Below are 27,100 nucleotides of genomic sequence, written 5' to 3'. Positions count from 1 at the left end.
TAAAGTAGATCGAAACGTAAAGGAATAAGGTAAACTTTTTTTTCAGTACCGAAAGGTTTCAATTCAAACCCCCGAAATAGCTACAAAAAAAATTTACATAGCTGCTAAAAATTAATCGATCTACAACATTGCAAAATAATGTATACAGGTATTTATACAAATAGGAAACGTAGCTTTTTTATTTCGCTCATTTTAGGACCACCCTAATTTTCATTTGCGCATGAATAAAGGACGAACTATTGGACAAATTTTTAGAAGAAACTATGGCTCTAAAACCACAAAACCGCATCGAAAAACTCATGTCCGCCTAAAATGCCTTACTGTTTCACTGTGCACTGGTATTCACCAACAAAGATTTCCTGCAACGGCCTCAGTCGATGGAACTGGATGTGGGAGCGAATTTTTATTTTTTTGAAAAAAGTACAAACTTCATTGGCACCCTATCTTAGATGCACCAGAAGCTATTTAAGACAAAAATAAATAAATAAATCAAAAGACACGTGCACATTCGTGGTAGTGATGTTATTTTTGGCTCACAAGAAATAACCTTTTTTTAGTGTAAAACAGGACTTTTGTGCAAATTTCTGTACTCAAACTACTAACCACCAAAAAAAAGGTTAGTAATTGTTTGAATGATTTTTTAGTATTCCCGATAAAACGATTATAACAAACGGCTATCACAAATATATCTGAACTTGATAGAAATAACAAAGCCTGTAATATTCTTGATATGCCAGAATGATAAAAAGTACAGAATTATATCAAATTCTGTTATCATACACTTGAATGTTGAAAAGAGTGTTTTTTAAAAGCATATTTATAACAAAATTTGTTATTCAATTAACAAAATATCGTATATTCTAACAAATTCTGAACTTTTTCTGCCAAAAACCTTACAAAACATGCTATATTTTGTAATAATCAGTAAGTAATTTTGATAGGAATTTTGATATTTTAACTATTAACGAGACCAAGTTTAGAACACAAGTTGATACAAATGTTCGTAACAAAATATCAAGATTTGTTACAATCCTGATATCTTTAACTGATCGGGATTCCAATAACACGTACTGTGCGGGTAAAATAGTGATGAGCATGAGCATGAGCATGATTGACCGCCCGCGGTTGCTACTCCGTTATTGCCAGATCAGCTGTAATTACACAGAGAACCAATGGATGATGCTTGGGATTAACATTCATCCTCAATGTGTAAAAACTGGTGACCTTAACCTTATATTAGGCAATATCAGCGCCGGCCGCATCCGAATGCAGGTCAAAGAAGGAGTGTGTATGGGAATATGTTGACGTGATACTCGCTTTATTGGAAGCCGAGAACACCTCTGCACTTCCACGAGAAATCACTGGGATGTTGGAGAAAAGGGTAAGGTTTGCAGCAGGTTTCGTTTTGGTAAACGATGCGCTGAGTTCTAATACCGGGTTCATAATAACAAATATCGCGCGTACGAGTTCATTATATCTTCTACGGAAATCATAACGAGATCCGAACTCATTCCGGTTGATGATGTAACACCGCAAAAATAAAGCGCACGCGAGGATACCGGACCTATAACCTAATCAAGACAGACTCAAATATTCGAAAATATGTTTATGAAGTCATTATGCAACTACCGAAACGTATCTCTCATTGATTTATCTCAGCTGACTACACAATGTTACGAAGCAACCAGATATGCATTAACCAAAAACAAGAAAAAAGTAAATATATAGACCTTCAACACATACTGCAAGCGGTCAGCAAGAGAGCTTCAAAAACGGCCTATTTGCTTGGCCATTGCCGTTTAAAACGAACGAAAAAAGAAAGAAAAAGAAGGATGTGTGCGTTGACAGACGAGTCGCGTATAATCCTGATATTAATTGCAAATAATTGCGATATTTGGTGGCGATTAATTACGATGTTTTGTCACGATTCATTATTTACGATATTTATCGAACGAACGGAACCTACTCCGAATCACTGCGTGCTGAAATAGAACCTACGGGTGGACAGTCTGCGAATAAATGGTTTGGTACACCTCGGCAGTCACAACACACCGAAAATCCATAGTTGAGCAAAGCGTTTACCCCGGAAAGTTATGCGCGACCGCTCTATTCCCTCTTACCGTATGCGTCACGCGGAGACACGGTATTTCGCGTTGATTACAACTTACTTCTTGGATAATGAAGCGAAGATACCTACTGTGTATGAAAAACTGGCAAAGTTTCATGCATTCATAGCTAGAAAATTTAAAAAATGCAAATATGCATATCTAACAAGACCAAGCACTAATTAGATTCAACAAAATGCCAAAACAATCGCAATCAAAATTTATTTGCCATACTGACCGACAAGATTTCTACTTAATTAAATTTAAAATTGTCTATGTGTTTCAGTATTTAATCAAAAGCTAGAAAAATCATAAAACAAGGGCATAAAACTGCTCAAAATGAAAGCAGAGAAAAAAAAACAAAAAAAAACTTTGCTTTCCTTTTGCCATGCAAATCAAACAAAAAACACAGGCAAAACGTCACCAACACTAATACTTATCCTTGAATTCCCGCGTCCTCTCTGAACCATCATGCTAGTGCGAGAAAGTGCCGCACGCAAGAGCAACGGTCATCCTGCACTCGCACTTCTTTCGCTTTTCCTTGTTCACCTTGCACTTACTCACACACACTTATGACAAGGCAAGGGCTAGCGGGAAACGTGCTCCGCCACCGAAAAAGAAATGCAGCTCTCACAAATTAGCCACAAAATTGCACGAATCTTTCACGGATTTCAACATTGACGTCACTCTCACCGATAATACGAAACCGCCACATTTCGTATTACCTTTTACTCCACCCTTTGCACTTAAAATATAACGATTACGCGACGGGAAGGCTAAATAAAATACGTCGACATTATTACACTATCCTCAACCGTACACGACAACCCTCGGAACACTTCATCGCGATTCAAATCAAACACTTGGAATTCACACCGAAACAACAGCGGCCTTCATACAATAAACGTAGACACATCCCTTTTCCGGATAGAAAATATATCTTATAAAAACTTGAAAAAAACGATGAAAAATTCCGACGCGAAACATTTTCACGTCCGTTCTTGATCACAGCTTGCTTCGATCGTACTGTGCGGGTAAAATAGTGATGGTAGAAAAATTGTGTTTGTATCGGAAAACGCAAAATTAAACCTGGACCGATGAACAGAAGGCCACGGCTATGCGTGCCGTTGAATGCAAGCTTCCACCATTTCCCAGTTTCTTGCGGATAAGGTCATATATTGTTTTTAATTCTACGACAACCGGTGAAAATTAAACTGTAGGTGAATGCACAACTGTTGCTACCAGTAAAGCGATAGTTAACGTTAACGTCCAAGGTGTTCATATTACCACCTCTCTATGTTCATTTTACCCACACGTTTCCAATTTACCCCCAAACAACTGTTTTTAAAAAAGCTCAAGAAAACTACGAAAAATACTATGTTAGAGTATCTCTACCTATTTTTGCATCAATCATTAGTTGCTCAGTTAATGTGCGCGATCGACTCATGATTTTAGTGTTTAATTGTGGAGGAAATTGAGGATAGCTTAGGGTGTACATTTTATCATCCCTTACCCTACTGGTTAAAACTCAAAAACGAGTATGGGTATCGAGGCTAATGTATCGACACCTAAATGCATCGTTGTTCGGTACCAGTTCATTCAAAGTAAAAGTCATAATTCTTTTTCGTTTGTGATGTAGCCTTTCACACGTTTCGGGGCTTCTGAATGTTATAAATTACGAGATTCCCACTTTTTGAAATTAGCGCGAGCTCAAATTTTTCCCATGCCAGGTTCTGCCTTTGGGGGTTACGCCTTAAGGATTCATTTTGTATAGTTCATCACTTTGGAGGTCATTTGGTTTCGTGCGTTTTATCATTCTGCCTTTTATGAAATTCTAGCGCTTCGAGATTTGCACTGTTGATTTTTGCTAGACATTTTTTAGATAGTTTATTGCATACTTCGAAAATTTCAACCGATTTTGGAGTCAATCGATGTGTCATGAAATCTCATTTCATCACTCTTTGATAGTTGATGACTTGTTAAGTTGGAAATCTCGAACATCTGTTTACTAGATGCCAAAATATTTAAGGTATAAAAAGTTTTTTTTTCGAACAACAAAAAACAAGATAGTATACTAATAAAGTGTTGATCATTCTGTGATATCACTACATCAATATCCTTGTTTAGGTTCGTTTTTCCAAAGTAATAAAACAACTATATTCGAATAAAAATGTTTTTTTTCGTACTGGCTTGCTGTGGAACAAAAAAGGCCAAAAACAGAAGTTCACAATGTTCTAGAAAACACCGATAAGTACGTTGCCGATATTAGATAATAAAATTCATGAGAAAAAAGGTGAGCGTCATACTATATTCGTATGTTTTTTTGTGTTTTCATGAACCTCATAACACCATATTATATATTCTTTCAGGACTTAGCCAGGTACGGTTGCTGCACATCTCATCTCTGTTCTCGCCCGCTGATGATGTTTTCCGTTGTGATTTAATTCCACTATTTTCGTCTTCCGGAAGAGTGACGCAGTGAATGCAGCCGCCGAACGGTGCATGGCGGCCGACTCCCAGCAGCAAACAAAATGTTCGGATGATTTATTTATGAAAATGTGTATCTCGGTTGTGCTCCGCTTCGCGTTCACGGGAGCGCGGGCGTAGCGTGTTCGCCTTGGTAATGACTAGAGGGTATTGTTGTTTTATGTATGAAATTTGGCTGATTCTGGAGTTTTGTGAAAATAAATAAAACTGCATCGCGGTGGTTTGAGCACACGAATATCGTGTAGTAGAAAGGTGCGGAATCTAGGATGTTGGATAATTTGTACCGAGATTAGAGGATAGAAAGAAAAGAAAATCATAGAGAAAATTAGAAAAGTGTAAAGTATGTATGATTTATGAACTAGAAACAGAAACATACTCGATTAAGGACAAAAATAACCGAACCTTGTTGCTGTGATAAATAAATGAAATCTGTGTTCAGTAATAATTTCTATTGTCTTACGTACCTTGCGCATCGGTTTTGGAAACCGTAACTTTAACCATTGGTAGGAACGCCACTGCATTTACTTTATTACAGATGTTATGGTAAATATTATCAACAGTACAAATGTTAATGCTAATCATACAGCCATGGCTTGCTTAGATTCAACGAAAAGAAGAGAAACATAAAACACTTATCGATAAAACAATGGTCTACTGTGTTTAGTTTAGTCGGGTCTGCAGGGCCGGTGAGATTGCTGAACAAGAGGAGCCTCTTTTTTTTCAAACAAATAAAACAATTTAGTCGAATTTGGCAGGGTGGAGGAATTTCCTTCATCTTATAGCCAATTAGGCAGCTCTTCACCAGCTTGCGGGTTGCCTGTTGGGAAAATGTACACTTGTTAGAATCATTTTACCTGGAGCTGGGAAACATTTTTTTCCTATTGCCATCTAGAAACCCGTAAACCCTTCACCAACAATGTTAGAACCCGCTACATGCTTGACATTTAATGCAATATATATGAGAAAAAAACTCAATTCCGCTTGTTTTATCAATGCTTAACACCGGTATTAGTAATCTGGTTGTATAGTCCTACAAAACACGAGAGAGAGAGTGCGAATAGAAAAACACAAAACAATTGAGTTAGTAAAATGCTGCACCTCTGCCCAGTATCACGTTATATACTATTTTAACATATAGACTGTTCCGAAAATTATAAATACATCTTCTTTCTTGAATGAAACAAAAAATACAGGATTTTTCGGGTCATTTTATTCTGAAATATAGATAATAAGTGTTTTCTTTCCAGTTTCAATTCAAGCTGGGATTATTTTTCGTTGGATACGCGAGTTCTCTAACTTTTCTCTTAACACTACTCATAAGCTTTTGCACAGTGTGTTCTCCGACCATTTTTACCACTTTAAGCCAATCTTTTTTAAATTTTTCAACATTGTCCGCTGGTTTGACATATTTCCTTAGCTTTGCTTTGGTCAAAGCCCAAAAAGTTTCAATAGGGCGCATTTCAGGGCTGAATGATTCATCTCCTTTGGGACACATGTGACATTATTTGTTTTATACCACCCTAGTGCATCCTTAGAGTAATGGCAGAAAGCAAGATCGGGCCAAAAGATTGGAGGATTGTTATGCTGCTTAACCATGGATAACAACCTTTTCTGCAAACACTCTTTCACGTAAATTTTACCATTCATTGTGTCATTCGTAATGAATAGACGAGATATTTTCCCACATTCAAATATGGCCTGCCAAACCATTACCTTCTTGCCGAATTTTTCGGTGTAAATAGCTTTCACTGGTCCAGGGACATCCTTTCCCTTCGGTGATGTAAAAAATTGCGGTCCTGGCAGAGTCTTATAGTCCAGTTTTATGTAGGTTTCGTCATCCATGATAACACACCCCATTTTTTTGGTTAGAAGTTTGTCATGTAGCTACCGAGCTCTCGGTTTCACAGATTCAGCTTGTTTTGGATTTCGTTTTGGCTGCTTCTGCTTCCGACGGGTCTGCAGACCCATTCTTCCCTTGGCACGCATAATGTTACTCGCCGAGGTTCCAAGCTTTCTCGCCACATCTCGTACTGATACTGAAGGATGCCGCTTGTAGTATTCCTTAACCTTTTTGTCCATTGTGGGATCAACAGGCCCGGGTTTTCTACCACGTCTTGGGGCATCAGTAAATGTGCACTCTTCACAATACTTCCGCAATGCGGTTTGAACTGTTCCGACACTTATACCTTCTTCTCTGGCTGATTTTCTTATAGAAAGACCACTCACGGTGCCCCATTTGTGCACAATTCGCTTTCTTTGCTCGGGAGAGAGGCCACGCATTTTCAAAATTTCGCACTAAATGTTAGAAAAAATGCCAGCATCTGTTTCTTTTGGATGTAAACAACAGGACGCAGCCAACGTTTGGTTGAATACTGCACGTTATTTGAAATGACGATTGATCGTAAGTGTATTTATAATTATCGGAACGGTCTATAATACTACCTATTATCCACTAGGTAAAACTTGAACCGCAACAGTATAGCTTGTTATGTGATATTGTGAAAATTTGAATTTATTTTTCGTTCTAATGTTTAGCTCCGATTGATAAAAAAAACGAAAACAAAACGAATGAATGATAAACTTTACTACCAGATTTATCTAAAAAAATTGTCTTCATTAATAAAAATAAGCAGTAGATTGTAAGGTACAATATAAAACTAAAATGAAAACCGATTTTTTAATATTTAAATTTATTTCAGATTGAGGAAATAAAACTCGGCTATAATTTTGTATTCGTTACTTTTCAAAGGTAAAATTTCAACATCAATAAGCATTTAACTTTTATGGTATTTTTTAATTCATTTCGAATGGATTTCACATTCCTAAAATTGGATTTTTTGTCAAAGTTTTACTACCATAGAAATCTAAAACATGAAAAATATTAACAAACCAAAGTCAGCAGTACAATGAAAACTGTTGAAAATTATTCGAACATACGACCCGAACTGTTGTTCCAATAAATGCAGAAACATTTTTGACTCCGTGTATTGGCCGTGTACGCGCCGAAATTATCAAATTACATCTAATGCATAATAAATTACCGCAACGGGGAGATAATAAAAGGTAGCTTGAAAAGAACAATCAAGTTTAAATCGATTCTATATTTGTCATGAGCGGTACCTTTTCTTTTCTCAAAAAATCACAAGAAGGTTGTATGCAAAGCCACGACCGCAAGGTTGAAGTAGAATACTTTTACAAGAAAGATAACCCGGCTGCTTGCATGTCAGTCATTTTTTCTAGTAAAGAAACGTTGACCGTTCATTGGCAGTATTGTAATTTCACTTTGTTTGATATTTTGAATGAAGTTCATTGCATATTTTTAAAATTTTGCGCAAATGAGCAGTTAAAGTGCTGCCGAATTGTAATATGCACATTAAATACGACATCATTGAACTGGAACGGATCAAAGGCTACAGTTATGCAGAACGCGAATGACAACGCGATGTGATTCGCCTTACCGTGGTGAAATGTACAGCTCTTTTTACGGCAAAGTAGAGCTATACATTTCAACAGATTTCGTCTTGCCGAATCGCATCGCGTCGTTATTTGCGTTCTGCATGACCGTAGCCAAACACTAAGCGACGCAAACACGTAATAATAATCAGAGTATGCATGTAGATGAAGATAATTAACTTTGGATTATAGCGCAAAACGAGAAAATATTAACTCTTCAAATAATCATTTGTGTTCTTCAAATTTCAGTTGTTCAATTTAATATCCGATGAAATGTTTGTTTATTATCTGATGAAGCTCTTATATAGGCCAAATGATGCATTCCCAATTTAGTAGGTCCATAACTCTGCCGACCGTGCTTGGGAAAGCGCGGTATAACGACCAATCAGAGGTCGAATTTTGTGTTTTGACAAGGCTTAAGAGTTTTCAATAGTACAATGGTTCGAATGATAAAATTGCAATTTCATGCATTTGGTAGGAATCTTAGAAGGTTTTCTAATCGATTGCTGCAAAAACGAAGGGAATTCATCGAAAACTAACCGATTTATTAGCATTTGAAATTTTTCTCACTTTTTTCAGTTTTAGATTTTCATTTCACATCCCTATGTAGCTGAACTTCCTGAGAGAAGTATTCTAATTCAAAATTAAATCTTCATTAATTCATTTGTTGTCCTTATAAGGACAATTGTTCATTTTATCATAGGATGTAGTGTTTATCTTACATCTCTGTGTTACCTTGATAGTGAGGACTAAGGCGCACGGTCAACACAATGAGAAAGGTGTTTTCACATTGAAAACTAGACACGGCTTTACTGGAGGAAGTGTTGGCAAATGCATCTACCGCTAATACCACCGCTATCATACGAAAGCGCGTCGTTTCATGTGGGGAATATCAGCAACGAAAAATGACGCGCGTCTAAGTATAACCCGAACTGTTTCGCCGTGCTGCTCCCATTTACCTTTACATTGGCCTCAGGGAAGTACCGGCTGCATCTGCATCTACCGCTGAGGCTGTCACTATACTGCTATTGGTACCAAAAGCTATTAACTCTTCAAATAAGTGTTTTATTTGTTCTCAAAAGAACAAATGTTCAATTCAAAATCGGATTTACGCAATCGCATCTCTGTAGTATTACCGACAATACTATTCTTCTGAACAAAATAATACAACTTTCCCATTAGGCCTCTGCCATAATAGACGCGAAAAGCGACGCGAACCGATTCGCTCTACTATGGCAGAGGCCTTAGAGAAAGTTGCTGGCTGATGTATTCACTTCATGCAAGCCTGCTGCTGATGCTTCCCGCTACCACACTGAAACAGCATTTTAGTGAAGGGAGTGTCGTTGCATCAACTGACTCTGCTACTATCGATGCTGATATACCCCCTGCAACAGCTACGCTATGCATAGCCATGCCACAGTTGTGGCCGCTATACGCTGGCCCAACTGCTGAGCAACTGCAACGCTATCCGTAGCCATGCCACAGTTGTGGCCGCTATCCGCTATCGATGGTACCCACTGCTCGCTCCCGCTGCTGCTAAGGGAGGACTGCTGTCGTCGCTGTTCAGAACTATTATGAGCGGCTTCGACTAAAACAGGCTCTTATATAGGGATGAAAATAGGAATGAATTATTTTTCGTACGTGGTGGAATGATATAACTTGAAAAATATGTGTGACTTCATTCCGGCTCAGAGCGATCATTTGATAAGCTCCACCTCTTTTTTCAGTTTCTAAAGTTTTTCCTCAGTTTCGTAGCACGGATGCACAAAAATGATTTCTTGTCGAGCCGGACCGATAGCACTCTCATTGAAGCAACAAAATAACATATTTTGTGTCGTGTTGTGCAGCTTGGTTGAAGAAAATGTTCCCGTCCCCGTGTCGCATGTAAGCAGATTATTGCGTTCAGTAGACAGTAGATAGTGTATCCAGCGAATAAACACCGATGATGCTCTCACACACGCAACGGTTTTAACCCGTATCTTATTGCGGTTTGTAACATCAAGCGATTTCGTTTGCTGGCTGTTGCGTGTTGCATCATGTTGCAACTTGGCAGCTGGGAGACGACGAAATTCTGTTTATACTGATTGATTAAATCGATTTCATATTAGCTCTGCATAGTCGAACTAACTGCTTTTGTGAATGCGTTCTAACAGGGCAGTTTATTATCCAATGTCGGTTATGCTGATCGCAGCCTTTGCGCTGCCCTTACAGTGGGGGGTTTACTAAATAAAGTGAAAGTAAAAATTAGACAACTACAACAGAATTTGATTGCATCCCGCACAGAATGTCTGCTTGTGTTGATGCCAGAAAATTATTAACCTTCAATTATTTTTTTATTTGCCTTGAAAAATGCATGTTGCGGTCCAAAATCGGTTGCTAATTACAACCTTTGAGCTGCCCTAACATTGGTGGAATTAAGATACACGGACAACATGCACTGTGGAAGCTATTTCACATTCAGTAAATTAGACGGGTGCGACAAACTTGAATTGCTAGGATGCAACACAGAATGCTTGCTTGCGTTGACAAAAATTATAAACTTTCAATGACTTGTTCATTTGCTTTAAAAAGGGTATTTTGATTTCCGAAATTGGATTTCCTGATGGCAATCATCATGCTGCCCCAACACAGGGGGAATAATGGCTGTCTGGCGACACACGCTGAGAAAAACCGTGCTGCTCCTGAGACGTGGTGACCTACCACAGGGCTAGTGCTGCTGCTAAGGAAGGACGACTGCTGTTGTCGCTGTCTAGAACTATTATGAGCGGCTCCGGCTGAAACAGGCTCTTATATAGGCCAAATAGCATGTTTTCAATTGCAAGATATATGATTCTGTCGACCGTGCTTGGGAAGCAAGCATATAACGACCAATCAGAGGTCGAATTTTTCGTTTTGACAAGGCTTGACTATTTTCAATAGTACAATAGTGTGAATAATAAAATTACAATTATCTTATTTTGGGAAGATTCTTAGAAGATTTTCCAATCTATTGCTGCAAGAACGAAGGAAATCCATCGAATACTAACCGATTTATTAGCATTTGAAATTGGACATATTTTTCACTTTTTTCGGTTTTAGATTTTCATTTCACATCCCTATGTAGCCGAACTTCCTGAGAGAAGTATTCTACTTCAAAAGCAAAAGAACATTGCAGACAAGATGGGCAAAGCACCACTAGTGCTGTTGTTGTTGGTCATTTCGTGGAGCTGGCATGTTTTGGGTCAACAAACCACGCCTAGAACGACGACCAAAGTTGTTGGATCGCCTTTACGCAGCTCTACCCGGGCATCGCAGACTACCCGAACGCCAGCAAAAGCTGGGCAACTGGTTAACACTCAGGTGAGTTGCAGTGATAAGTTTATCAACCAAAATTTAATCTTATTGCTTGTGCAGAGGACTACCCCAAGGACCACGTATGTTACAGCCAAGGTAAGAAATGCGATTGGATAGAATGTTTAATACAGGTGCGCCGCTGAAGCAAACTGCAACCACAAAGGTTCGCAAAAAAGTGAAATGTTCCGAAAGCATAAAACGTCATAACTATATGATTATTTCTAGAAAGTGAATCAACCAACTACAAAAGCAGTCACGTTAACAACTGTAAGCATGGGTCTTTTTTTGAATATTGACTCTTGTACATAAATGAAAAATAATATCATTTCTATATTGCAGAGAACTACCGCGAGGACAACGCAAGGTGCCACCAAGGTTAGATAAATCAATAAGATACGTGACTATGTGGAATTCAAAACTCCATTTTTTTTATAGAATGCCCAGCTAAAGCAGACATCAACCACAAAGGTCAAACAAATTACTAAACATTCGAATAACATATAGTATAACAAATAACTTTTAATTATCTCCAGAGAATGAACCTACTAACAACTAAATCGGCCACATTGAAAGCCCCTTTTACTACTGCAGTGAGTCAGTTTGTTGAAAAATTACAGCATTATGTGAACATTTCTGAACTTTTGCTATATTGCAGAGAACCAATACAAAGCATTGTTCGCTTAATTTTAACGTACGCTCAAATTTTCAGTCTACAACACTGGCTCGATTAGTACAAACTACGACGAAACGGATACCACCGGCTATAGTAATGAAAAACCAAAATATTTGCCACTATCCTAACATCGTATGATCTGTCAGCCCCACGGGCGTCCATATGGTGATTTTTTTACGTATTACGATGGTCCTGTCGGCATGACAACCGAGAAAACCGAAGACTACAGCGACAAAGAATCTGCATGCTGCAGCTCGGAGCCCACAATTTTGGAAGCGGAAGTGACAGCCGCTTCGAGCGCGCAGGATAAGGACTACCCTGAGGTCAACCTGGCAAGCAACAGCACCGCTGTAGGTGATGGTTCAACCCGAATAAAACTGAAACGTCGTAGAGCCACCGCTAGTCCACCGACCACAATCCGAACTCTGCTGAAACGTCGAGTGACAGTTGCTTGAGGAACGGACACAATAAAACTCCGAACATGTCGATTCTACAACAATGGGTTAGGTTGACCTAGGTTAGGCGTCAATAAATAGCTTAATCTACATAACGCTACCTATTATCCACTGTGTGATCTTGTAAAAATTTTGATTTCTTTTTTGTTCTAATGTTTAGCTCCGGGTAATATAGCTAGAATTTGAACGATCGCACATTCCGTAGTTGCACCTTCGTAATGACTCTAAGCTAGTGAAGTTGCACAAAGAACCACCGTTAGATGGCTAATTTGGGATTAATTTACCATCTTCGAGATACAACAACAATTCAGTAGCTTCCGCCTTGTATAGATTGATAACGGCGCGGGCTCGGGCTACATTCGTACGGTCTGTTTGGGAAGGAAAGAACAATCGTAGGGTGGCATCGGTTTCCCGTTGATATTTCTCATTTTTCCCCGATGTTTTATTTTCAAAAAAATTTGAGCAAAATATCGATTTTCCCATGTTTATTTAAGTCCTTGTAAAAACAGTGCTATGAAATGATGAAAACCATTTCATCCTCATCGCTTTTAGCTTGTATTTTTTACCCTTTTCATCTCCAAATCCTTTTTTTCTCGCTGTCAGTCTGCCATTGGGCTTCCAATGATTCTGTAGTAAGACGCCAATACAATGTATGGGAAAAAATTGACCTCCGAACTTTGTTTAGCTGTAGGGCTCAGAAGTTTTGTCTTTTCGAAAAAAGTCCCCATGCGAAATTTGACCTCCATCCGACCTCGAGAAAAAGCGCCTCGAAGTGGTAAACGTTTCACTTTTCTGATCGACGAAATATTACACGCGAAATTGTCGAAATATGCCAATATTTTATGCCAATTGTCTATGAAATGCATGAAACGTCGAGATCTGTTGCTATCTTAAAACGAGAATGGAGTGAAACGACAAAATGAAAGATTTTAAACGCTTACCACGTTATAACCACTAGTAAACAAATTACTCTAGTTTTTGAAATCATGTTTACTAACTTTTTTTCATAGTGGAGTACACAAACGATTTGTACTTGCTGTTGTAGCTTTGTTCACTCGAGTGCACAACGACACGCCCACCGGAAGTATAACTGTCATTAGTCACATATAAAAGTTAGCATGCAACAATCTAGTCTTCATTGATCATCCGATAATTGTACTGCCGTGAGTTAACATTGTGACGTAGATCCTAGGGATCGACTTTTCAGTACAGCCCAATAACGAATGAATTTCTTGTCCCTTTTGTATTGAAATGATACCTATGTCACTTTTTTTTGTTGATTTTATGCAACGTACAAATGAGTAAAAACGAAAAGGAAGATAGCAAAAGATAGGTCTTCGAATAATGAACAAATTGGCATGAAAAACCCATTTTCGAAAAAATGGCGCTTACGGCAGTGTAGTAAAAGAACGATTTACTGGAAACCGAATCGGCTGGTAGCAAGCAGATTTGCCAGTAACACAGCGTAGCTAGCGATGATTTCATGTTTGTATGATTCATGCTGCAACACACGCATCAACCGGCAAAGCGGAAGGTTCTTTCTAGAGCAGCAAAAAGCGGGTGGTGGCAAACATTAGTCGCTTATAAAAGCGCACGCCATCGAATTGAATTTCTCATTCTTTCTGGAGCAGCAGAAAGCAAGAGATGGCAAATTTTGGTATCGATTGAACTGTCATCTTCTGAAGAACGGCGCGAACGAAAAAGCTTACAAAAACTACAAAAAACACATAAAAATGACTTAAGTGAAAAAAGTGTATAGCTTGATTTCACACAACCCATTCCGCCCCCAAAATAACTCTTCCAACTGATGTCCTGCGATAAAGTTTTGACTATCTTGTTAATTTATTAAAATACGAACAGAAGTACTTCTGCATTTGTAGTACTTATTTAAGTGCAACCTCCTGCTTTTTTTGAAAAACTTCGGCATCCTGAGACCTAAATTTATCTAACCGACGCTCTGGATAAACAATTTGAAAACAAAAAAATTTCAATTTGAAAAAAAAAATTAAATATTCCGACTGACATCTGCGTAAAAAACCACATTCAAAACGGTGTTAAAAGCAATTTTGCAGTATTTCTAAGCTAAATCAGGGCAGTTTTTCAATAAATTCACTAGGGCAGCCGTCAAAAAAGTACAGCCTTTTCCCTACTGCCGTTTATAGGTGACGACCATACTCTAGATACATGTAAGTTAGCTGTTACGATGCTGTGCAAAGCTTATTGGCAACGGAGAAGTTAATGAGCATGTCAACAACGTGCAACGCCTGCTTACTCGGTATGTAACTGAGAGCATTTCCATACACCGGTCGTTCCAAACCAAACCAAAAGGAAAAGTTTCGACTAACGGAAAAGTAGTAGTAGTACATGAAATTGTCGATATCGAAAAAATTTTTTTTTTTTTTTTTTTTTTTTTTTGATGCCAAAGAAACCCATGGAACGACGAGATCTGGTGTTATCTCGAAAAAAAAGGTTCGAAAAAAATCTACTTTCTGGGCTTAGAAATTTCCATATAAGGAAAATTCCCAGCTTAAAAATTTCTAAATCCCAGAAATGTCGATTTTACTACGTTATAAATTAAAAAACGGAGCGAAAGTGCTAATTACAAAAAGTGCAAATTTTTTATATTTTTCAGGCAGAAAGTGATTTCGAGAAATCTTTTTCTTTTAAATCTTAGATAACACTATAAGTTAAAAGCTCTAGAATAGTTACTTCCTGCTTGTGTAGCTATTGTTTGTTTTCTCTCACCTCTAACCTCTTACAAAAAGATTTTCAAGATGGCATCTTTCCTCAGCAAAGTTCAAAGTTAAAAGGCCGAGCTCAGAATAAACAAACTACATGAATCTTACACATTTCCACGAATGATTATTATCGCAATTCCAGATAATATTCACCAATAATCCGTACCGTGGCAGACACGGTAAATGTGATACGCAATATGAAACCGTCCTAACATTTTCTTCAAAAAAAAAAAAACCGACAAAATACGTTGCTCTACAGCAGTTACGAAACAGCAAAATATGCTTATCCGGTTGATCAAGATTAAAAACTAACCAATTAGGTCATGATACAAAAATATAACACAGATCTTCGGGTTGATGTTTTCTCAGAAATTGTTTAGCAAATGAGGCGGATGATATGCAGGAGGATGATTTTCCCGATGTGTAACCTTTGGGAAAAGGTTCCACCGTATAGCAATGCTCTGGTGACAGTGTTGCTATACTATAATCAGACCGAATGTCAGTAATTGTAAATCCCCATGCCAGAAATTGTTTGAATTATATAAATATAAATAAAGAACCATTAAAGTCCGATCTAATTTTAAATATTTGCTCGAAACTTAGAGGCCTCCGAAATAGTGAGTCGTTACCACGTCGATAGAGACACCAGTGCAAAAAGATTCGATGTGCTCTGAAATGGGACCATTCACTATTACGGGCGGCCAATCAGGAGCTAGTTAGCTTGCCGAAAAGGGTAACCGTAGGGATGCTAGGCGACTTACTGCTGCTACTTTCATCGGCGATAAGCCAGGACAACAACCTATGGTGGCGCGCAAATCATCGTTGTTCGGCAGGCAGCGTGATCGGCAAAGCCAGAGAGACTGGTGTCAGCCGAAGGTGCGAGGTTCAGTGTGACGTAGGCTGGAGAGAACCCGATCGGGATGAGGTTCCAGAACATTCCAACGGTTATATAAGGAGGATCCCAACGTGGGACAAGGGAGACCGTTTTAAACCATCAAGGTAATTGGTCAAGTTTCACTATTTTTCTTGAACAAGTTATACCAGACGACGTTTTCCCTGGTTAGATTTTGCGTTAATACTTCTAATACCAAAGTGCCGAGTAAGTCCGCGTGTGAGTCAGAGTGATTTAGTGCCGCCGGTGCCGTAGGAAAGTTTACCAATCGCCTAGAGCTCCGGCCACCCCAGCTATCCGCGAAAGGAGCTCCTGGACCGTGTTAGGTTTCACGAGCGAAAGACCTGGAGAGCCACGTGCACCACTTCCAACAAGCCTCACCGCCATCGCAGCCACCTCCACCGCCTCCGTCATAGCCACCTTCAGAGCCATCATCGCCTCCGCCGCCACCGTCACCTGCAAGGTCTCGCCGTTCGCCACCCGTAGGATTCATCGCAGCCGCAGTCAGTGAGTCGAATATATTTTTCCGTTAAAAGGGTTTAAATAAAAATAAGGGAATTTAGTTACAAGTATCTATGATTTTTATTTCGGACGATTTGCGATCACTTTCTGGTGTGCACCAAAGCTATTGTTATACAGGTGGTGATCTTGTCCGAGCGAAGTGTTTCAAGTGAGTTTTCCCTAGCGCGTTTGTCGACCCAGAGAGGTCAGAAATATAAGTAGAGTCTTATCCGACTGGGATAGACTACAGATGTGAGCCCTAATTTCCCGGTATTCCCGATTTCTTTCCGGTGATTTGAAATTCCCATTTTTCTTCCGCTTTTCCCGGTAGAGTGGCCACCCTGAGGCTATAACAATGGGATACAGTCCAACGGTTTTCAAAGCAGAAATTCATGCCGAAAGAAATTCATTCATGAAATTAATTGAATGTGTGAATATTTGTTAAGTAAAAAAAAAGATTTGCAAAATTTTCTGACAGTATAACAGCTTTAAATAGCGGGGGCCTAGTGTGGTTGGTAACGTCTCCGCCAACCACGCTCGACGCCTGGGTTCGAATCCCACCGCCGACATAGGTGTCGATGGTTGTGAGGTGGCGTGATCCACTCACAACCAACCCAACTGGTCTAGATTCAATCCTAGCCGACACCGGGAGATTTTCTGAGGCGAAAAATCTCTGGGATCACGCCTTCCATCGCATGAGGAAGTAAAGCCGTTGGCGCCAGTCCGTTAATAAACGGGTCGTGAGTTAGGGTCCTGGGTGTGGAGTCGCCTCCCTGGGCGTCGGTGATTGGCCACAACAGTGGCGGAACTAGACCGACGAAAAATAAGCGAGAATAAAAAAAAACAGCTTTAAACGCACTTTAAGCTTTCACATGTAAATCAAGTCTAGTGTGGGGATTCTTTCTTTGAGACAATTGGCCTGTGCCAATGAAGAAAATGAAAGAGCCGACAGCTTTGCAAGAAAAGGTTTAGCATCAAATTTTACTGGTCCGGAACCATTTTGTGAAGATCCTGAATGTGCTCCGAATTTCAGAATTTGGGAAAAATCCTTGTTGGAACGCGAAGGATACATCCGGACAAACCAAAATATTTATCAAACCGAGTGCAGGATACGCCTTGAACTTACTTAATCTCAATAAGAAAAATCTTTGGGTTATAATGGTCTGTGGACCGGTCACTACCCGAGGAGGTATCAGCTAAGTAAAATGGGAAAAGCTCACTCAACAGAATGTCGTTTTTGCCAATTTGTTCCTAAGACTGTTTAACATATACTCTGCAGTAGTGGAGCATTGTTTGATCAAAGGAAGTCAATGTTCAGTAAAGGGCTATTAGAAACAAAAACAATATCGCACGCTTAGCCTTGGGGCTAATAGCGGTCTCGATCAGTTGGAGTTGAATTCGTTATCGATATTGTTTTTGGCACATTTTGCATGTGTAGGATAAGTACAACGATACACCGTGCCCCAGTGCTGAGTCGAGAAAAATTCCAGCTCGAAAAGTTCCTTGACTCGATCGGGAATCGAACCCGATATCACAACCGTGTGGGAGAGCTAGCCGACCGACATCGCTAACCACAGAGCCACGGGGACACGGGAATCCAAAATGACTGGAATCCAAAATGGCGTCTAGGGTTATTTTATGGCCTCAGGGCATCATCCAGATAACGGAAATACTCATTTTTTTTGTTAGGCAATTAGAATTACGTTGTCCATTAATGTGAACTTTTGTTATATATCCCAATCAATTGCTATACGTGTCCCCTTGCAAAATACTATGACCACTATTGTTGAGTGATCAGGTACCTGCTCCCAGTCAGGTAAAATATGGCTTAAGTAGCCAATCACCTTCCCAGAACTCAAAGACCAAATCTCTTTGGGCTGTAAACAGCCACTGCCAAGAATTGATCTGCGTTTAAATAATGCACCACAACTGTACAGCAGATGTTCCGCTGTCTCGCTTTCCATATTACGAAAGCGACAGATATCATCCTCATATTGCCTAGTATTTGACCATATTTCGTTTTTTCAAGAAACCGAAAGTCACTTTTTGGAATCCAAAATTGTGTCCGGGTCGTTTTCCAGTCTCTGGGCATCATCGATTTTGGAAATAAACATATTGGAAGGTATTCGACCATTTTAGGTTGTTTTCTAGAAACCGGAAGTTGCTATCTTGGAATTCAAAATGGCTCTGGGGTTGGTTTTTCGGGTCTCTGAACATCATCCCGAATCCGAAACTACAAAATACCCATATTGGATGGTATTTGACCTTTAATTATTTTATTGACTTTATGGCTTCTAGAAGCCCCAGGAAAATTTGTTCCAGGAGGAACATTTTGAAAGAATATCACCAGAACCATTGAAATGGTCTGTGGAACTTATTTAATGAGCTTTAAACCAATAATTGTGAGATTTTGCTGAAAAAAAATATAAAACCATGAAATTTCTCAGTGACGAAACAAAGCTGCGGAAAACCAGATTTCCAGGAATAACAAAAATACCTTTGAAGAATCTTTTTTTTTTTTTCACCTTTCTTTGTATCACTAGTTGCTCTCGGGTAATTTCTGTACAAAAATAGCGTTATTAAACACATTTTTCTCTATAGTTACAAAAACTTAGTGGGTACTTTTGGCCCGCAATGAGTTTTCCAACTGGTTTAATTTTTATGCAAAACATCAAAATATTTTCGGCAAAACAAATTCACTCTGCAAACGAGTGAATTTGTTTTGCCGAAAATACGGGTTTCTGTGGTTTTGGAATAGGTGAATCGTAGTTGTCAAAACTAAGAAAATTAACACAGTTCACCTCATAACTTCGCACCATTGCAGAGTGGTCTAATAAAGCAAAAAGTGGAACTTAATTCCATAGCGCCTTTCACCTCCATCCTAGCTTAATAGTGTCTTCGGAACAATTGTTTGTATGAATGACCCTCATAATCGCAAATTGTTAAAAAATATGAAAAGTTTAGAAAATAGAAAAATATTTTTTTTGTATTAACAGATAGCAGAATAGTTTATTCAGCAAAGTTATAGAAGATTCAAAAATATGAAACTTTGTTGAACAAATCAAAATTCTTTATTTTTTCGGTACAAAGTTATAGAGTATACTACATGGAACTTACTTAAAAGTTAGTTTTTTGTACTTAACTTTTGTTAGTTCGCTTTTACACGAATTTTACACGATCTCCAGGACTTTTCCTTACAAAGTTATATCATATTTTAGCTTTGTTTTTCGATAACTTCAAGAACGTATAAGTTAAAAAGGGGCAAATGGAATAGTGATGTCAAAACTTTTCCTTGAAATTAAGCTGAAGTACTATAAACTCCTTTGGGTTCCATTTGTGTCAATCCCCCCATATCAGAGTACGGCGAGTATATGTTACAGTAGGTTTTCATATATCAAAAATACTAACTTTTTTGTGTTAAGAGATAGAGAAATGGTTTATTCGGCAAAGATGTAGAACGTGCAAAAATACGAAACTTTGCTTAACAAGCAATATTCCTATCTTCATTGGGTACAGAGTTACAGAGTATATTCTATAAAAGTTACTTAAAAGGTGATTTTTTGTACTCAACTTTTATTAGTTACATTTTACAAGAAAACGTTGTTCTAAAGAAGCATTTAGACATACAGAACACACGTTTTTGTTGGAGGCCACACATCTCCAGGACTTTTCTTTACAACGTTATAGCACATTTCAACATATTTTTTCGATAACTTTAACAACGTCTAGATCAGGTAGATTGAGACGGATGGAACTTATAACAGTTTCGAACACTCGAGCTTAACTTCGAGAAAAAGTATTGACATCATGATTCTACTTGCCCCTTTTAACTTCATACGTTCTTAAAGTTATCGAAAAATTAAGCTAAAACATGCTATATCTAAATTTTTCTGTAATCGACTGCAAATGACACAAAGACATTTTTCTTTTCAGAAAATACTTGTGCATCCTGCAGGTAAATCAAGAACATCTGAAGTAAATACATTGTACAGGGCTAGACTCAAGACTGAACGTTGGAAAACACCTGGGAAATGTTTGATTAATATGTTAAAGATCTCATCGTTATTGATTTAATCTTATTTAAGTTGGTAAATAATTGAATTTCTGCAGGCAGAAAATCCTGAGAAGAAATTAAGTTACATTGACATGTGACTTCTTCTTCAATTGAACTCACAAAATTTAAAATCGAATCATACACACTCTCAAATTGCTGAGCAAGCCTTTTAATCTTTGTTGTTCGTTGGCTACGCGGATTTGATCTTCATCTTTAATTACTGGACTAGGCCCTGAAGGTTTCTTGAGAATCTTCGACATCTCTACCGTAATGAGTCCCAGGAAGTTTATGTTTACCCATTTCAACGGACATTTTCGGGCTACCTGGACGTGCCGGCATTCGAACAGTGTGTACATATGTTAAGCGTGCTTGAACAAGAGTAGAAAAACTGCCCAGGTTATGATTTGGAAATTGAATTATGGTTGCCGTTACAATGGGCATAACAAAAATTTTCATTCTCTTTCACTAGACATGTGTCCTTTTTGTGAGAAGTTGTTTGTTCTCATGTGACAAAATTTGAACCCATGGCCATATCGTTGGCAAATACGGCTTTGGGTTATATGCTTTTCACCTTCGCCAAATTTTCTATGCAACTCCCTCTCTACTTGCACATTATAAATAGCATGTGCTTTTTTGAAAAAAGAATTTAACTGATAACCAGCGTTGCCAGGTATCCAGATTTAGCTGGATTATCCAGATTTTTGGACATGTATCCAGGTAAACAGCTTTGATGTCAAATTATCCAGATTTTTCATGGATGATCCAGATTTTATCCAGATTTTATTTTCTCTGTTCCGCAAAAAGGTCATCACTTCAATTTTGGCGCGAAATTTTGCAATTTTGTCACCTCAAATTTTGCGTTCACCAAGACTTTTATCCGAAAAATTAACCTTTCACCCCACGAAATGACTGCCAGATTTTTTCCAGATTTTTATTTTGCCTTTTCCAGATTTTTTAAAAAATTACCTGGCAACGCTGCTGATAACCTCAGTACGGTTAGAACGAATCAAGTAATTGACAAGGGAAATTCCAGTTCTCTGACTGTTCGGGATTTATGTGTCATAAAAATTGCTTGGGTAGGGGCTATGCCAAATACACTAAGGTCGCTTTTTACGCGGATTCCGAAATTTACGCGTTTTTTTTACGCGGATTCCGGAATTTACACGGTTTTTTTACGCGGCATGTATCCCCCGCGTATAAAGCGACTTCAGTGTAATTCTGTCAAAGTTGTTTCGATCTCAATAACCGTTTAATCGTTGGCGAGATTATTCAAAACAGCCTTGAATGAGTTTTAATATCAGTCATTTCAACTTCGCCGGTTTTGTTTCTCTGGCAGAATATCAAATAAATTCTGTTTCTTCCACGTAGCGATGTGTGGTTTCTTTTTTCTACCTGTCATTTCAGAGAATACTAAAAAAATTCAAATAGATAGTCTTGAAAAAGACTAATGTGTATTATTCTTCAGGTGGTCTTCAAAACGCTCTAAGCGCTTCCAAAACCGACATTCTTTGAAGCTGTAAATAAATTGAAGAACAATCCAGAAGTAACCGAAAACACGACCGAGCTATTAAATAGCTCAATCCGCATAGCTCAATAACTACGGGCATGCTTTTGACCAGAGCCGGATTTAAGGGGGGGCCCAGGGGGGCCGGGCCCCGGGCCCCCACATTTTTGGGGCCCCCACAAAACGAGAAAAAGTTCTTTTCTCGATCAAAAATGAGATTCAATCAAAAGTTCAATTTACAGTAAGAAAATTTGAACAGACCATTTCAATCTGAAACTTTCCTTCAGTGTTATTTTTTCGCGAGCGCCAATATCACAACCACATCCATAAGATTTCACCTTCGATTCTCTCGGAATGGCACACATTAACACACCATTTGAATCGAACCAGCGCGCATGGGAGATCAAGCAGGAAAGAAGATAATCCACAAGTTTTTTTTTAATACATTGCTGTTGATTCCGAAAATAAGTTTACCTGTCCGAATCAGGGATACTAGATTTGCGTTGCAAAATGCAGATTTTCAGAGTCCGTGTGCAGATTTTATTGACCTGCAGAAGTGTGTACCTAGTTTTTTCCTAGGTTCTTTAGATTATTGCCAGCGTAGCCTTATATTTGCGCAGTCTTTCTCAAATTGTGTGCAAATTTTTGCTTGCGGATCGCATTTTTTTCGAATTGCGGTAGGTTTTTATTTTTCAGATATCAAGAAAAAAAATCCGGGTTTCGAGCAGTTGCATACATTTATTTATTTGAGCCTAATGATCTCGAACGCAACTGGAGAAAGGTCTTTAGATGAAACTGATGAAACTGATTGAAAATAGGTTGCGTACGACTATGAAGAGTGAAAGGCTGTCAAACTTAGCATTGTTAAGTTGAGAGTACAATATTCTGAAGGAGCTGAATGTTGATTATTCAATCAATAAGTTCTCTGCAAAAAAAAACTCGTAAGAAAAAATTCTAGCAAATTTTTGGTAACTTTTCAATGAGAAATAAGTGTTTTTAACTCGTACGATAAAAAAACGGGTTTGTTTTATTCTGGGGCCCCCACTGTAAACTGGGCCCCGGGCCCCCACAATCGTAAATCCGGCTCTGCTTTTGACTTAGTATATTCGCCGTTGTACATCGAAATTATCAAACTACATCTAATGTATAATAAATTACCAAAACGGTGAGATAATAAATAGCAGCTTGAAAAGAACAATCAAGTTTAAATCCATTCTAACGTTGTCATGAGCGTTACCTTACTTTTTTTCATAACAAAAATAAAAAGAACAATACAGACAAGATGGGCAGAGCATCGCTAGTGCTGCTGTTGTTGGCCATTTCCTGGAGCTGGCATGTTTTAGGGCAACAAACAACGCTACGATCAACGACCCGAGCTGGAGGATCGGCTTTACGCAGCACTACCCGGGCATCGCAGACTACCCGAACGACAGCAAAATCTGGGCAGTTGGTGAACATTCAGGTGAGTTGCAATGATAAACCCAAAACTAACAATTAAAGCTCGTTCTTAATACTTGTGCAGAGAACCATCCCAAGAACCACGCATGTTACAAGTAAGGTAAGAAATGCGACTAGGTGCAGGTTTAAAAACTACTACATACTATTCTCACCTTACAGAATGCGCCGCTGAAGCAAACTTCAACCACAAAGGTCCGAAAATAAGTGAAACTTTTCAAAGGCATAAATCGTCATAACTATGTGATTATTTCCAGAAAATGAATCAACCAACCACAAAAGCAGGTCCATTAACAACTGTGAGCGGGGATTATTTTTTGAATATTGACTCTGATGAATGAGAAATAATATCATTTCTTTATTGCAGAGAACTACCGCGCGGACAACGCAAGGTGCCACCAAGGTTAGATAAGATAAAACGTGGCCACCTTGAATTCGAAACTCCATTTTTTTTTCCTACAGAATGCCCAGCTGAAGCAGACATCAACCACAAAGGTCAAACAAATTACTAAACATTCCAATGACATATAGCATAACAAAAAACTTTAAATTATCTTCAGAGAATGAACCAACTAACAAATAAATCGGCCACGTTGAAAGCCCCTTTTACTACTGCAGTGAGTCAGTTTGTTGAAAAATTACAGCATTATGTGAACTTTCCTAAAGTTTCTCTATATTGCAGAGAACCACTACAAGGACTCCTACCAAGGTAGACGACCGAAACGTAACTGCGTTGTTCGATTTATTTTAACGTGCACTCAATTTTTCAGTCTACGACACTGGCTCGATTTGTAAAAACTACTACCAAATGGATACCTATGACTATGGTACTCAAAAATCAAACTATTTGCACAATCCTAACATCGCATGATCTTTCAGCCCTACGGAATGACATTTAATGATTTTTTTTGTGTTCTACGATGAACCTGACCCTGACGGCATGATACCCGAGCAAACCGAGGACTACAGTGACGAAGAGCCCACAACTCCGGAAGCGGAAGTGACAGCCGCTTCAAGCCCAGAGGAGAAAAACGACCCTGAGGTCAACCTGGAAAACAACAGCACCACAGAACCGACCGCTGCAGGCGACGGTTCAACCCGGATAAAACTGAAACGTCGTATAACCACTGCTAGTCCACCGACCACAGTCCGAACTCTGCTGAAACGGCGAGTCACAATTGCTTAAGAACCGGACATAACTGCAATATGTTAGGTTTACTCAATTCTAACACAACCCAGTTCACGGTAACTACAGCGATGCTGCGGTTTATTAAATGATTGATGTTTCGAAACATGAGCATGAATCAAATGCATCTCTACTTTTTAGTTTACATTAAATATCGTTCACCATTCCATGATGCCTTTATGTTAGCGTGTAATAATTAGAGGGAAAAAATACACAGAAGAAAAAAACGAACCAAAAAAAGAAAAAAAAACGAAATGTTTAGCACTATATTTACCGAATCTACGGCGGTGTGTCATTGTGATTAAAATATACTCTTTGGACTACAGACAACCTATCGAAACTACGAAAAGTACTTTCACACCCAACGAAACAAACAGATCTATTAACAACAAAATCGACACTACTGTTCTTACACTCACACTCTACTAAGCAATCAACTGCCGTCAATCCAATCGCCAATGGGTCAATTGTCTGTCGGGCAGCCCAATGTAATGATCGTTTGCGTGATCGTTCAGCGCATCAGCATCAAACGACCCGACAGACATCGAATAATTAAATAATAAGTCCCATTGGTAGATGAAAAAAATTTGACACTAACAAACTTAACCCGTAAATCATATGACTATCGTCTAACTAGGTACTAACACTCTATAGCATTCCATTCGTGTTGCACAATGTAAACTACTTACCAGTATGTTCTTTTCTCGGCTAAGTGCTGCAACACATTCTGAACTATCTCGGTGCTTGTATTTTGTCCACCCAAATCTGGAGAATTGGACAACAAAAACAATAATTAAAATTAATAAATAAAAGCATTCTCGAAATCGTATCTAGGTATCACATATTATGGAATTAACAAGTATTCTTATAAAGTCGAAGTTTCTTGCACTTACCAGGTGTGTGAATCCCGTCGGCGTCGATCGTCTTATGGATCGCATCGGAAATACTGTCTGCGTGGTAACGATGACCCAAATGGTACAGCATATCAACGGCCGCATTCAGCATAGCCACTGGGTTAGCAATATTCTTTCCAGCGATGGCAGTGCCCGTGTTACGGGTACCCGGCTCAAATACGGCATACTAGAAGCAGACAAACTTAATCTCACGTGGAAATTAACAGGAAAAAAGCGTTATTACATGATCACCATAGTTCCTACCGGAGAACAGTCCAGCACCTCCTACCAGCCCGCACAACACATTGGAAGTGATGCTCCCGTACAGATTGGTCGTGTTCATCACATCGAACTGATGCGGATTGGACACCAGCTGCATACAGCAGTTATCAATGATCATATCATTATGCTGAATATCCGGATACTCCTTGGCCACCTCGCGGGCTATTCTCAGAAACATACCATCCGCCAGCTTCATGATGTTGGCCTTGTGGATTGTGGTCACCTTCTTGCGATTGTTAGTACGAGCAAACTCAAACGCAAAACGTGCCACTCGGGCCGCATTCTCCACCGTGATCACCTTCATACTCTCAACCACTCCCTGGACGCTTTCGTGCTCCAGCATCGCATATTCGCCCTCCGTATTCTGTCGGATAATGACGACATCGACATTCTGGTGATGAGCCGGAATGGCATTGAAGGACTTGCAGTGCAGCACGTTCACGAACAAATCAAGCTCATTACGAAGCGCTACATTACGCGAAACGATGCCCGTCGATTCGGACTTCGTTTCGATGTTTCCCTTAATAGCTACGCCGTTTCGCTTGATCGACGTGATTGCGTACTCCAAATCGTCGTTACCCTCACTGGACGGATCGATGTCCACCACCTCGAAATCTACTGGAACACCCGCAAAGCGGAACACCTCTTTAACATAGTTCATCAGTTCGGGGCCGATTCCTCCACCCGGCAACATAGTAACCGTGTGTCGGCCACCATATTGTGCCACCGGAATCTTTTCGATCTTCCGCTGAATTGGATTCTTGTGCTGCAGCTCAAACGCCGATACGGCGCAACCCTAAAAAAGGAATCACGGACGACCAAAACATTATGTAACTTCAACAATTAATATCATTCCCTGCGAAGGTCGATCAGACTTACCCGTTTGATGATTGGTGTGACCACATCTTGGCTCAGACGGAAGAGTCGAAGTGCCATTTTTGTCGAATACTAAATCTTTGAAGAAAATTATAAATCAAGGAGTATTTGCTTGTTTGAGAAAAACTACGATAGTTTGAACGGGCAAACACGAAGTCTACAGCAGCCGTATCCAATGTGAAGTGAAGGAAAATATGCAAATTTAGATTTTGA

General features: G+C 39.1%; 3 protein-coding genes across 12 annotated transcripts in view; 2 read left to right on the top strand and 1 right to left on the bottom strand.

The window, feature by feature from the left end:
- The window catches only part of LOC129732793 (uncharacterized), a 24,776-nt gene extending 9,845 nt beyond the window's left edge, over window positions 1-14,931 (top strand). Inside the window, exons 3-8 of one of the 2 annotated variants that reach the window (XM_055694039.1) lie at window positions 11,124-11,474; window positions 11,604-11,645; window positions 11,718-11,753; window positions 11,814-11,846; window positions 11,912-11,968; window positions 12,088-14,931. In XM_055694039.1, the coding sequence (XP_055550014.1) occupies window positions 11,205-11,474; window positions 11,604-11,645; window positions 11,718-11,753; window positions 11,814-11,846; window positions 11,912-11,968; window positions 12,088-12,189 (540 nt within the window). In that variant the 5' untranslated portion in view covers window positions 11,124-11,204 and the 3' untranslated portion in view covers window positions 12,190-14,931. Of the gene's footprint in view, window positions 1-11,123; window positions 11,475-11,603; window positions 11,646-11,717; window positions 11,754-11,813; window positions 11,847-11,911 lie in introns of both variants that reach the window. The other variant, XM_055694038.1, reaches the window with a different exon arrangement.
- Window positions 4,265-27,100, bottom strand: LOC129732792 (isocitrate dehydrogenase [NAD] subunit gamma, mitochondrial). 7 transcript variants are annotated; one of them, XM_055694031.1, is made up of 7 exons: window positions 26,891-27,099; window positions 25,974-26,807; window positions 25,730-25,916; window positions 25,526-25,601; window positions 5,447-5,622; window positions 5,057-5,188; window positions 4,265-4,853 (listed from the first exon to the last, which is right to left on the bottom strand). In XM_055694031.1, exons 1-5 carry the CDS (start codon window positions 26,945-26,947, stop codon window positions 5,601-5,603), a joined length of 1,176 nt encoding a protein of 391 aa, XP_055550006.1. In that variant the 5' UTR covers window positions 26,948-27,099; the 3' UTR covers window positions 4,265-4,853; window positions 5,057-5,188; window positions 5,447-5,600. The 7 variants fall into 7 exon arrangements, with proteins under 7 accessions (XP_055550006.1, XP_055550009.1, XP_055550008.1 ...); XM_055694034.1 differs by having other exon boundaries at window positions 4,265-4,732; XM_055694033.1 differs by having other exon boundaries at window positions 5,057-5,184.
- LOC129732794 (uncharacterized) lies at window positions 22,102-24,661 on the top strand. Of its 3 annotated transcripts, XM_055694040.1 has the most exons (10): window positions 23,358-23,657; window positions 23,718-23,753; window positions 23,813-23,845; window positions 23,908-23,949; window positions 24,018-24,053; window positions 24,113-24,145; window positions 24,211-24,267; window positions 24,333-24,359; window positions 24,421-24,477; window positions 24,530-24,661. In XM_055694040.1, exons 1-10 carry the CDS (start codon window positions 23,478-23,480, stop codon window positions 24,572-24,574), a joined length of 546 nt encoding a protein of 181 aa, XP_055550015.1. In that variant the 5' UTR covers window positions 23,358-23,477; the 3' UTR covers window positions 24,575-24,661. The 3 variants fall into 3 exon arrangements, with proteins under 3 accessions (XP_055550016.1, XP_055550018.1, XP_055550015.1); XM_055694043.1 differs by lacking the exon at window positions 24,211-24,267 and having other exon boundaries at window positions 22,981-23,657; XM_055694041.1 differs by lacking the exon at window positions 24,211-24,267 and having other exon boundaries at window positions 22,102-23,657; window positions 24,421-24,575.

This window comes from Wyeomyia smithii, chromosome 3 (assembly GCF_029784165.1).
Source record: "Wyeomyia smithii strain HCP4-BCI-WySm-NY-G18 chromosome 3, ASM2978416v1, whole genome shotgun sequence".
Lineage (NCBI taxonomy): Eukaryota > Metazoa > Arthropoda > Insecta > Diptera > Culicidae > Wyeomyia > Wyeomyia smithii.
Note: the sequence above shows the minus strand (reverse complement) of the source record. Positions and strands in the feature narration are given on the sequence as shown.